Source organism: Elephantulus edwardii, unplaced genomic scaffold, assembly GCF_000299155.1.
Source record: "Elephantulus edwardii isolate Elephantulus edwardi_28Jun2011 unplaced genomic scaffold, EleEdw1.0 scaffold00163, whole genome shotgun sequence".
NCBI lineage: Eukaryota > Metazoa > Chordata > Mammalia > Macroscelidea > Macroscelididae > Elephantulus > Elephantulus edwardii.
Window position 1 is genome coordinate 3,847,368 of NW_006399913.1, and position 12,546 is coordinate 3,859,913.

General features: G+C 42.4%; 2 protein-coding genes across 3 annotated transcripts in view; both read left to right on the forward strand.

The window, feature by feature from the left end:
- Positions 1-12,546, forward strand: part of ME3 (malic enzyme 3, NADP(+)-dependent, mitochondrial) — a 259,048-nt gene that overhangs the window by 209,745 nt on the left and 36,757 nt on the right. The gene's annotated exons all lie outside the window — the stretch shown is intronic.
- LOC102844392 (DPH3 homolog) lies at positions 10,325-10,573 on the forward strand. Of its 2 annotated transcripts, XM_006895257.1 has the most exons (2): positions 10,325-10,421; positions 10,494-10,573. In XM_006895257.1, exons 1-2 carry the CDS (start codon positions 10,325-10,327, stop codon positions 10,571-10,573), a joined length of 177 nt encoding a protein of 58 aa, XP_006895319.1. The 2 variants fall into 2 exon arrangements, with proteins under 2 accessions (XP_006895319.1, XP_006895318.1); XM_006895256.1 differs by having other exon boundaries at positions 10,325-10,573.

The window sequence follows — 12,546 nt, forward strand, 5'->3', positions numbered from 1 at the left end:
CAGTTCGCTCTTCTCCTTGAAAAGCAAAATAAAAACTCCTTCATTGATACACAATGCCCCCCGCACGCCCCCAACCCCCCCAAATATAATCCACTCTGCAACCCTCATTCCGTACTTAATATATTTTATTACTCGTGATTCTACACGCTGAACTGTCTCATCCAGGTTGTTCTCTGCTAGCCTTGCCAGTCGTCACTACGTGACTTCTTTCAGATGACAGATTTATTGATGGGGGACCTCTTCTTAAAGTGCTCCCAAGGAGAAGATGGTGCATTTGAACACAAGCTTTCCTTCCAGCAGCCCGATGTATTATGTGCTATGCTATGCCATCAGGATTTCTTAGCATTATATAGAGGAAGATGTAATCTGGAAATGCAACCAGCATACAGAAAAGAACAATACAGATACATATATAAACAGGGAAAGGCATAAATCTATAGGAATCTACCACTGTTCTGATATATCCCAGATAATGTGCTAGGCATAGAGGGAAGAAAAGCAAATAAAACCCCAGTTATTTCCTGAAGTTGGTTTTTTTTTTAATGTCTACTAGAGTTTAGACAACCTAACCTCTAAACTTTGCTTAGCCTCTGAATCTATCTATATCATTGTCACATATAGAAGAAATAGTCTAGGGTAAAAATGACCACCACCTAGAATATTTAAAGGACTTGAGGTTGTCAGTTCATAGGTGCTATCTAAAGTCAAGGGAATGATTGTGTTCACTAAGAAAAGAATGTCAAGAGAGAAAAAAGAATCCAACTCAGTTGTGTTGTGACCTTAACAATACTATTTGCATAGGGTCACTATGAGTCAGACTCAACGTCATAGAATCTAACAGCCTAACACAGTTAGCAGTAGGTTCTTGAGCAATGAAAATATATAATTTAAATTGTCAGGTTGTAGGAGAAGATTAGACATAAAGCCAAAGGCTCTATGCTCCAGTTCCAATTCTACCTTTCCCAGGAAAACTGCCCTGGCCAGCCTGACCCGGAACTGTTTCCCTCCTTGTAGTCTGACGGTAGCTTACTGGCCATGTAATGCTAATTAATGATGCACTCCATTGTGACATCTATTCTGTGATGGTCTTCAGCCTTTCTTTAAAGCTTTTTTTGCCTTTAACTTTTCACACTCAGAGCATAGATTGGACAAAGGCTGGGACTACTGTAGAGAAATTGAAGTATGGAGTCAGCTAGAGTAGATGGCCTTTCTATATCATCCCTATGAGTCCTATGACTCTATGACATCTCTTCTAGACTCATGTCCTATGACATTGCAATGTCTTTACCAGGCAGGTAGAACTTGGGAGCAGACAGCACAGCTTTTTTTCATGATTAGCACACAATAAATAGGAGACTGGGAGGGATGTGTGACAGGTAGGTTGGCTGATTGTTTGGTTGGGAGATTGAAAGCCTTTGATTAGGCTAGCCATCAGTTAGAATGGACTGAAACCCAAGAATCTAACCCACATTTGAGGACGCTCAAAAGAAGGAACATTGGGACTTACTCTGCTATGTCTAGACTTTGAAGATGCAGATCAGTTTTCAAATCTCAATCTTTCATGTTTAATTGTTTACAGTCTGGTTCCTATGTGTTTCATCAAAATGGTAGCCGGCTGTTGCCTGATCACAGACTGCTGGGCCTGGAAGGGATCTATTAGTGTCACTTAAAGGGATGAAAGTCTGTAGAAAAATGCAAACCAGTATCCAGCTCCCCGAGAGCTTTCCATCTTACCCAGCAGAATCAATAATAGGTCTTTACTACTAAGGTCCAGCCAAGATGTACTAGAGGAAGTCCCCTAGTCTGTACTTCACCTAGAAAAGAAGTTCTCTTGTGATCCTGCCCAATGGCCACAATTAAAAGTATAACCTCTAGCACGAGGCTGCCTGGTTTTGAATGTTAATTCATCTGTACCTTAATTATTAATTTCTAAAGTTTTCACTGAATAAATGAGACAATGAATCTCAAATGCCTAGCATACTACTTAGATAATAAAACTGCCATTAAGTCAATTTCAGCTCATAGCAATCTTATAGGAGTCTATGCTATAAGTGTAACTGCACCACATGGTTTTCAAAGCTGAGATATTTAAGCACGTGGGCAGCCACATCTTCCTCTTACTGAGCAGCTGGTGGGTTAGAATCGTGGCCTCTCAGCAGTCATGTGCTTAGACACTGAGCAACCAGGGCTTTTTACTTAGATAACATCAGTGCTTAGCTGTCATTATTATTGTTAATTTATGCACTTTCCAGAGCCATTGCCTTGAAGCATGCCTTATTCATGTGCTCATGCTTGAGCTAATATATCCACTGATACATTCATCACTATCTTACACAGTTCCCCACCCCTCCACCCACTCCATCCATATTTCACTTTTCTTCTCTTCACCAATACTTCATCCCCAGTGCTAATTCTTAAGAAAAATAAAGCAGCCCTAGAAGCACTGGATGCAGTCCATCTCCATTTACGATTTCTGATATGTGCAATTAGCAAATGCATGGACTTCACTACCCATGTCTATTCAGTTTAACTGCCCCTTCCCTAAGTAAAGAGACTTGTGTGTAGAATGTGTAATGTGGAAGTGAGATCCCCTCATATTTTCTGTAGCTTTTTTTAGTGGTGTTTGCCACTCTGCTCTGAGAGGACTATCCCCATAACCAAACGTTTCTTCGTGTTATACGTATACATATGGTGCATGTGGGTGTGACAGGAATTCCAGAAGAAGACAATATAGAGAATTCCTCAGACTCTATTAAAAGGCATGAATCCTCAAGTTAGTGAAACATAGTGAATCCTGAGTAGGATAAAATTATCCACTTAAATATATTACAGTGAAATTAAAGTACACTCAAGACTGAGAAAGAGTATTAACTTTCAACAAAAGGAAATCTCCTTCAAAAAAATAAAACATAGAAACAGCCCAAATGTCCAACCACAATCAAATGAACTTAGAAATTATGGTACATTCACACAATCAAATACTGTGCAGCCCATAGAAGCAATGATTTTGTAAATTACTACCTAACTTGGGAGGGACTGGAGAGCATTAGGCTAAGTGAACTAATTTAGTCCAATAAGGACAAATACTGAATAAGACCATTATTGTATAATAAGTATGAGGATACAAAGAGGGGGTGCTGAGGGATGAGGATGGGTGGGGAGGCATTAATCATAGGATCACACAATTTGATGGATTGAGGGGGAGTAAAGGAAATGGGGAAAGATCTGGTGTGAAAAACAATGTATTGGACCTTTATAAATAAACCAGTATAAACTAAAAGGGGAAAAAAAGAAAACACAGCATCAGTATTAATAGTGACTGGGGTAATCAGGATGGGTGTGTCGAAGACAGTGAGATTGGCACAAGACAGAGCAGAGTTTAGGGCTGTTGTACATAGGGTTACTATGAGTCGAAAGTGACTCGATGGCACATAACAACAACATACCTGGAGAATGTTGACTTGGTAACTGTGAAGTTACACGTTTTTGTTTTGTTTCTTTTTTACATCATTTACTTCTATAAAATTTCTGTTCATTTTGTTTATTATTTTGTTATGTTCTCCTTTCTTGTCTTCCTATTAAATATATTATGTTTTCTTTGCTTCATGCTTTCTCAGTTTACCGGTATAGAAGTCATACATTCTACTTTTGCTCTTTGTCTTATTCTATGTCACTTTTATTTATATTTTTTTAGTGAACATACTTGAATTACAGTCTAAACTTAGTCTAAATTTAAAGTCTAAATCTCTGATTTCCTGTGAGGAGGGCTATTTACTGGTACTTATTAATCTGTTCTTTTTGTTGTTAAAAAAAGTGTTTACTAGGTTAGGCAAGCATAGGACACTGGGTAGAAAACAAGGTCAAAGCATATTTGTTTGATCTTCCATCATAAGGATCTAAAGTGAGAGTCTATGAAAAGTTCTTTTTTCTGTATTTATTTTATGCCTAAGATGTACCAAATGCAATGGTGAATTAAAACAGTCCCTGACTTCCCAAGAGTGATAGAGGTCCAGTGCCTGCCTTGACCCAGTTCATCACTTACCATGGGTTGGTCTTTTCACTTTCTTCCCCTCCTTGACTTTGATTCACTGGGTCCTAAAAGCCCACCAAATACAGACTGGTTATTCTTGGTGTGGTTTTTTTTTCCCCTTTCACCCCTAAACTGACAATTATCATTGATAGGAGTCCTGATGACATAGTGGATTGGGCTTTAGGTTGCTAACCAAAAGGTCAGCAGTTCACACCCATGAGCCACACTGTGGGGAAAGATGAGACAGTCTTCTTCTGTAAAGATTTACAGCTTTGCAAAGCCTACAGCTTCTACAGGGTCACTGTAAAATAGAATTACTCTCAAGTAGTGAATTATGTTGCATTTGGTTTTATGATACAGTGAAGGTCTCCAGGAGGTGCAAATAGTTCATGATCCACTATTAACCTAAAGTTGCGTGGAATTGTGGAAGAAAGACCTAGCAATCTGGTTCCATTCGGGTTCCAGCCACTAGCCCTTGGCACTCCGTTCCACTCTGTAACACCTGGGGTTGCCCTGAGTCTTAACTGACTCCAGGGTTCAGGTTTGGTTTTCATTGATGGGAGAGAGAAAACTGACACAGGAGACCCAACCCATGGTCAGTTCCCCAGATATACATGTAGAGGATGGACAAGTAAAAAAGAAATTCAGAAGAATGGATGCATTTGAATTATGGTTTTGACAATAAAATTTTAATATTACATATATCCCAAGAACAACAAGCAAATCAGTTTTAGGAGAAATCAGAATGATTATCTAAAATTAAAATGGTGAAACTATAATTGAAAAGCCAATTTCTAGAAAAGGTTCATGTTTGTTGGTGGTGGTGGTGGTTCATTGCCGTTGAATCGAGCACTACTCATGGCAACTCTATGAACTAAAATCCTAATACCTTTCCAGAACTATCATCATTTCCCCAAGTTCATAGAGTTTCCAGAGGCATGTGGTTTAGGAAGTGGATGCCACTCTTGCTTCCAAACCTGTTTTACAACTGGGAGCTCAACCAAACACTGTCCACACTGGGAAACCATTGTGGTATTTGATACCCCAATGACAACAAGGTCTCAAAAACGAGGCAACCCCTTGACAGATGGGCTGACACAGTGCACACAACAATGGGCTCATATACTAACAGTCATGAAGAGGGTATAAGACCAATGGGGCAATATTTTTGGGGGTTTTTTATACAGAAGGTCATCATGAGTCAGAGCCAACTCTATATGGCAGCAAACAACATGAGAGATGGACAGTTTATACTCTGAGGAGGTTCCAGGGGTGATTAAACATTGGACTTCCATAATGACCGTGACCTTTGAGAGATCAAGAAGTCAGCAGATCAGTTACTATTATCTTCTCAGAACTGGGATTTCTAGCACCATTTACGCGCTTCCTCAGGAACTCAGAAAAATTCAGGAGGAAATCCAATGTGTTCCTGGAGTGCTTTCTGTCTGACGTGGGCTTACTTGTCAGAGTAGTGATTAAGGAATGGCCATATTATTCTGAGACTTTTGCTTAGGAGTTAAGCTTCCTGTGACTGTCTTGTTTAACTATGGGAGTTTTCCTTGTGTGGCCAGAATGCTAGTCACAGGAGCCTGCCAGTCTGGCTGGCAGACTCAGACACACGAAGGGAATCTCCCAGTCTTGGGGCTGGAATGGAAAGGTCCTCAGAGGTCTACCCTCATGCCCTTGGCTGGAATTTATTCTACAATGTCTATGCCAAGTGGAGCTCCAGTGACCACAGATTCACTTATAGGGGCCAGTACCCTCTTGAACCCAGTGTTGGATTTCTCTGCCTTATATGGCACTGAAGTCTGTCTTTGAAGTGTTTACCACAGGCCGTACTTGTTCCCTCAAGCTTGCTTAATTCCTTGTCACTAGAATGGTTCTTCCCTTCATATGTTTGAATATTATCATTATATTTCATTCTGCTTGGCTTTCTCTTTTGTCAGATGCATATTCCCACCTTCTCTAATCTATAGTTTCTCATTTCTGCACCTACAGAATAGTTTATTACCTTTGTGAATCACTTCTAGAGACGAGTTCCCTCTTCCACCTTCAAACTCTGGGAACCCCACCCTATCTTACTCCCAGCAGAATGACTCACTGCTTCGTCAGTATCGGTGGTATATCTATCTCTTTAGGTTGTGAGGTTCCAGAGGGCTACACCATGTCTTTTTTAAATTCTAATTTGCCCTATTTCTTAATGCCTCCAAAATTTTTGGATCTTCTCTGTCTATTATTCCTTCATCTGTTCTCTATACTGATCCTTTCACCTCCTGAAGTACACTTTCCATCTCAAAAACGAGCCCATCCTGGAATTCCACACCCCCTTAAATTCTATAACCCTACATCTCACTTATAACCAAATCTTCTTGGAATAAGTAATCACTGATATCTCCTTCTTGTTCATTTATACTTTAACCCTCTGCAAGACAAGCCTTTCTTGACCACTGTACTGAAAGTGGTTTAACAACAGCTACTAGTGATCTTCTGAACACTAAATTCAATAGGCACTTCGTGTCGCCTACTATCTCAGCATTTAAGCTCTCTGCAACTTACCTTCTCCTCTGTGGTTCCCTTGCTCACTTCCCTTTGCTAGGTCTTCTCCGACTCTCTCTGCTCACTGGGTGTAGGTGTATACCAAGGTTCATTGACCCAACTCCTTTCTCACTGAATATACTCTGCCTCAGGATTTCCCATTACCCATGACTGGCTTCTGAAATATTACGTATCCACAAACCCCTGAACGCCATGTTCATCTCCCAGATTGCATGTACACTGCACTGCCTATGAACATGCTCACATCCACCTCACAGCACCTCAGAATCAGCATGCCCCAAGCCTATCTTCCCTAGAAAGCTTGCTTGTCTACCTGTCCTCAACCACGGTAAGACATGGACATCAGTATCTAACCATTCTGGCTCTTCCTTCTTCATCTTCCAGACCTGGCCTATTACAAAATCTTGTACATAATAATCATAAATTCCATATACTAAGTGGCAGTTGTGTGCCTGATTTTTTAATATGCACTATTTTTATTAAATTCTTATTACTGGATTGTTTTTGTTGTGTATTGTTAAGTCAAAACTGACCCACAGCTGATCCTCTAGTGGGTTTTCAGAGGCAGTAAGTTGTATGGGAGGAGACTGTCCATTCTTCTCTCACAGAGCAGCCAATGCATTTGAACCATATGCCTTTGGGATTGCAGTGCAGCACTGTCAGTGAAGAAAGTGATATTTGATTAAATAGTTTACCCAAGGTCACACTTCTAGCAAGTGATGGAGCCAGACCTATCTGATCACAAATCTCTCCACCTCCTCACCTCCCCCTATTCTCCTACGCTGTGTGCTTTATCTCCTTGACATCTTTTATCAAGCTCCCTTTTCTCCTCCCTGCACCCTTAGTGGTAGTTGTTATTGTTATGTGCTGTTGAGTCAGCTCCGACTCAGCAACTCTGTGTGCAATCGATCAAAACACTGCTTGACCCCATGCCCTCCTCACAGTAGCTGCTGTGCATACTTTAAGCCCATTATTGCAGTAAATATGTCAGTCCATTTCTTTGAAGGTTTTCCTCTTTCTCAGTACCAAGCACTTTTCCAAGCATAGTGTCCTTCTCCACAGACTATTGCCTACTGATAACATACCAAAATATATTAATCAAAGTCTCACCATCCTAACTTTGTTCTCCATGATTTAGGTGGAAGCTTTTAAAGCAAATTGATTTTTCCATTCAATCATTCCTATGCATTTTGTTTTACAGCCTTAATGTCATTATTTATAATGCAACTGCACTCTCTCAATTCCTTCCTATGACTCTCATTTCCACTAATCTTTCTATCTTACCCCTTTCTGTTTTCTGGGCTTTGTCTTAGGCAAATGTTGCCCTTTTGCCCTTCTGTAGTGAGCTATTTTAAGTACTGAGTGACTCTCTGGTTTTACTCTTCACCTTATAGCCTTGTCTATTGTTTGGCTAGAAGTTGAGTGAAGTTTTGTTCCAGGTTAGAAGAGTGATTAAGAGCTCACCAACCTTACTGCTAAAGAGCACCTTAGGTGCACTTCTTCCAAAACAAGTATGTTTGTTCTTTTGATAGTCCGTGGCATATTCAACGCTCTTTAGCAATACCATAGTTCAAAGGTATCAATTTCTACTTCATCGACCAAATATACATGCATATGAAGTGATTGAAAATACCATGTCTTGAGTTAGGAGCACCTTAGTTTTTAAAGTGATATCCTTGCTTTTTAGCACTTTAAAGATTTTGTTGGAACAATAATATATATCACTGCAATAAATGATTTTATTTCTTGACTCCTGCTTCTGTGAGTTTTGTTTGTGGATCCAAGAAAAGTTACATCCTTAACATTAATCTTTTCTCAATTTACCATAATGTAATTTGTCCAATTTTAAGGTTCTTTTATATATTGTTGATAATGTAATCCATATTTATGTTGAGATGTAATCAATATTGAAGGTTATTGCATTTGAATACCATCAATAAACTTGTCAAGTCTTCTTCACTTTTTGCAAACAAGATTATGTCATCTGCATATTGCAGATCATTGATGAGTCTTCCTCGTATCCTGATGCCGCATTCACCTACATATAGCCAAGTTTCTCAGATTATTTAACACTTCTCAGTATCTCAGCACCAACAATGGTTAGAAAGCTGCAACATATTTTTGGTGCCTAGAATGTCAGACTGACTGGAAGAGATCTATATTTGTTCCCATTCCGAAGAAGGGTGACCCAGCAAAGTGTGAAAACTACAGAACAATATCATTGATTTCACATGCAAGCAAGATTCTACTGAAGATTATCCAAAAACAACTGGAACAGCACATCAGCAGAGAATTGCCAGAAGTCCAGGCTGGGTTTAGAAGGGGTCATGGTACTAGGGATATTGTAGCTGATGTTAGATGGATCTTAGCTGAAAGCAGAGAATACCAGAAGAATGTCTAACTGTGTTTCATTGATTATGCAAAGGCATTTGACTGTGTGGATCATAACAAACTGTGGCTGACTCTAAGAAGAATGAGAATCCCAGAACATTTAATCGTGCTAATGCGAAACCTATACTTGGACCAAGAGGCAGTTGTCAGAACAGAGCAGGGTAACACTACATGTTTCAAAATTGGGAAGGGCATACGCCAGGGATGTGTCCTGTCTCCATACCTTTTCAACCTGTATGCAGAACAGATTATCCGGGAGGCTGGGCTCTATGAGGAGAATTGTGGCATCGGGATTGGTGGAAGATCTATTAACAATCTGCGATTATGCAGATGACACAACCCTGCTTGCTGAAACTGAGGAGGACCTCATGCACTTGCTGCAGAGGGTCAAGGACTGCAGCCTTCAGTATGGACTGAGGCTCAATGTCAAGAAGACAAAGATTCTCACCACTGGACCAATTGGCAGCTTCAGGATGGATGGCGAAGAAATTGAGATTGTTCACAGCTTCAGTTTGCTCGGCTCCACAGTCAAAACTCTTGGCACCAGCAGCCAGGAAATCAAAAAACGTATTGCAATGGAAAAGTCTGCTGTTAGGGACCTCTCTAAAGTACTCAAGAGCAACGGTGTCTCTCTGGAGACTAAGGTGTGCCTGATACAGGCCATGGTCTTTGCAATCACTTGTTATGCATCAGAGAGTTGGACAATGACTAGGGAGGACAGAAGGAGAATTGATGCCTTTGAGCTGTGGTGCTGAAGAAGAGTATTGAATGTACCATGGACTGCCAAGAAAACAAACAGATTCATCCTGGAGACGGTTAAACCAACCTACTCCTTGGAGGCAAGGATTCTGGGGCTTCGTCTGACATACTTTGGACATGTTGTAAGGAGAGACAGGTCCTTGGAGAAGGACATCATGCTTGGGCGGGTGGAGGGACGGCACAAGTTGGGAAGACCCTCTATGAGATGGATTGATTCAGTGACTGGGGTAATCGGGATGGGTGTGTCAGAGGCATTGCGATTGGCACAGGATAGAGCAGGGTTTAGGGCTGTTGTACATAGGGTCGCTATGAGTCTCACACGACTCGACGGCACATAACAACAACAACAACCGAATGTCAGAAGACAAGGGAAAGAACAGTAAGGCTTAGTCTAAAGAGTACACCACCCTGAGGGACTTGGGCATATTACCAGAGGCAGTGAGAGCTCTCTAAAGATTTCTAGGAAACAAGTGCCAAGTACAGACTTTTAAAAAAGATGTGGGGGAGCGCCAGAGCAGCCGCACTGGGTTAGACAAGGAGACGGAGGGGCGCGGGGCGGGTGTCTGCCATCCTGCTGGCTCAGGGGCAATGGCTGTGTTTCACGACGAGGTGGAGATCGAGGACTTCCAGTATGACGAGGACTCGGAGTCGTACTTCTACCCCTGCCCGTGCGGTGACAACTTCTGTATCACCAAGGAGGATTTGGAGAATGGAGAAGAGGTGGCGACGTGTCCCAGCTGCTCTCTCGTTATAAAAGTGATCTATGACAAAGACCAGTTTATGTGCGGCGAGACAGTCCCGGCCCCTTCAGCCAACACAGAATTAGTTAAATGCTGACGAAGACCCTCGGATTCCAAATCCAGAACACTTGAGAATGAGCCTTGATAGACAGGTCATCTGCGACTTCTTCCTGGGGACAGATTTTGTGGCTTGCTGTGTTGTCAGAGCGGACTCCTGTGTGGACAGCAACCTTCCTCTTCAATAAAGGAGCCGCCGTGACATGAAATGCCTCGTGTTTCACGCTTAACACTTTTGGAAGCCAGTGTTGCTTGTTTTCCACCTGAACATGGAGGGAAAATGGTGAATTTAAAGAAACCAGAGTTTCCATTCCCACTGTTTCATCATTTTTGTATCTTTAATTAATAACCGATGACAGCATCACCTACCTCAAGGTCATGAGTATTCCTTGACAGGGAATGGGTTGGCCTTGGGACTTGGTAACCAAGATTATTAGAATTCGCCCTTCAGGACATGTGACTTCACCTTTCCTGTTCAGAACTTAAGAATACCTGCTTTCTTGGCAGGCCTGCCCTTCCAGTTGCCTCCCCTCTTGGCCTTGTCATCATTGAAAGGCCTGCATTCTGTTAAGTGTGCCACCTGTTAGACTTCATATGTGCAGGCAGGCCCTGGGATAACCCAGCGGCACCATCATCAGGTCAGTTCCTATTCAGGTGACCCTGTAGGACAGTGAACTGGCCCCTGGGGTCTCCACGGTTGTGAGTCCGGGAGCCATATCTTCCCCCTTCCTGCAGCTGGTGGGCCCAGAGCCCCCACTCCACGAGCACGAGTCCTAATCAGAAGGAAGTGGAGTGAGCGCCTGTGCTCCCCAGAGGCGGCCCGAGTGGAGTCGTCAGACACCGCAGTCCTGTTGTGGGTGTGGATGACATGTTAGTTCCTTCTGCTCACATGGAGTGTTAAGCAAGAGGAGATACCCCGAGAGAGAAGCAGTAAGGGCACCCCTTCTGTGGCCCAGGTCCAGAGAAAAGCAGAAATGGCCCCAGAAGTCAGTGTTGGAGCTGCAGACTGGGAATGGCTTTGTCGCCAGGACAGCCGAGTCACTGAAGTGATCAACTGCAGCAGAGCACTCAGGTTCAGGCCTCGGTCTGACAGAGCAAACCCTTTCCCAGGGTGAGCTGGCGGTCTGTCAGAGGGTGCCTGCCTCATTCCCCACGGCCCAGACGCCCTCACCCCCCATGGTGGTCCAGCACAGTCACCCTGCTTTGTGACCCTCGGCTGGGCCGTGAACCCTCATCTGCAAAGTCGGAGACCAGATCAAATGATTTCTGAGCCCTTCTCTCTCGTCAGGCCTTTCACTTGCAGGAACTGAAATGGCAGTTGAAATCTTTACAGATACAGACCACCCACATCATGACTTCCCGTGGAAGACAAGCGTGATGTTTGGGTGCTCATGCTTCTGTGTGACGTGCCACCCTTCACCCTTGTTACGACGTAGGCACACTACCCATCTGACGGGAGCGTGGAGGAGTAAAGTAATATAAACCAACCCGATGTCACTGTCAAGTCAGGTCGTTCGTTCTGTATGCACCCAAAAGCATTTCCCTTGGACGGTGCCCAGCAGTTTTTGGTCACTATTAATTTATTACCAGGACAAAATATTAGCATATTAAAAAAATTCTTTAAATAAAAAAAAAAAGATGTGGAGGATTGGGCAGGGGGAACGAACCTGGAGGTGGTGAGATAGTTATTTTAGGATCCTAATGAGAATTGGTAACTAAAATAGCCCTAGCAAGAAACGACCTTGCCCTGAATCTACCCAACTCCTCCTGCCACAGAGTTCTTTCTGCAGAGAATTGTAACTCAAAAGGTGGCCCATCACACATGGAGTTGGGGCGTGGGGTGGGGGATACAGAAGATTGAGCTCTCCAGTGAAGTAAGGTTAGAAAGTGCTGGACTGAGCAGGTTTCTTTCTTTTTTTAATTTATTATTAATTTCAATGAAAATTTACAGAGACTTTGGATTTCCATTCATTCATTGTTTCACTTTTCTCCCTTCCCAGCCCTCTCCCCCCA

Coding starts and splice junctions, on each gene's coding strand:
- LOC102844392 (XM_006895256.1), top strand. CDS start 10,325: ATGGCTGTGTTTCACGACGAGGTGGAGATCGAGGACTTCCAGTATGAC.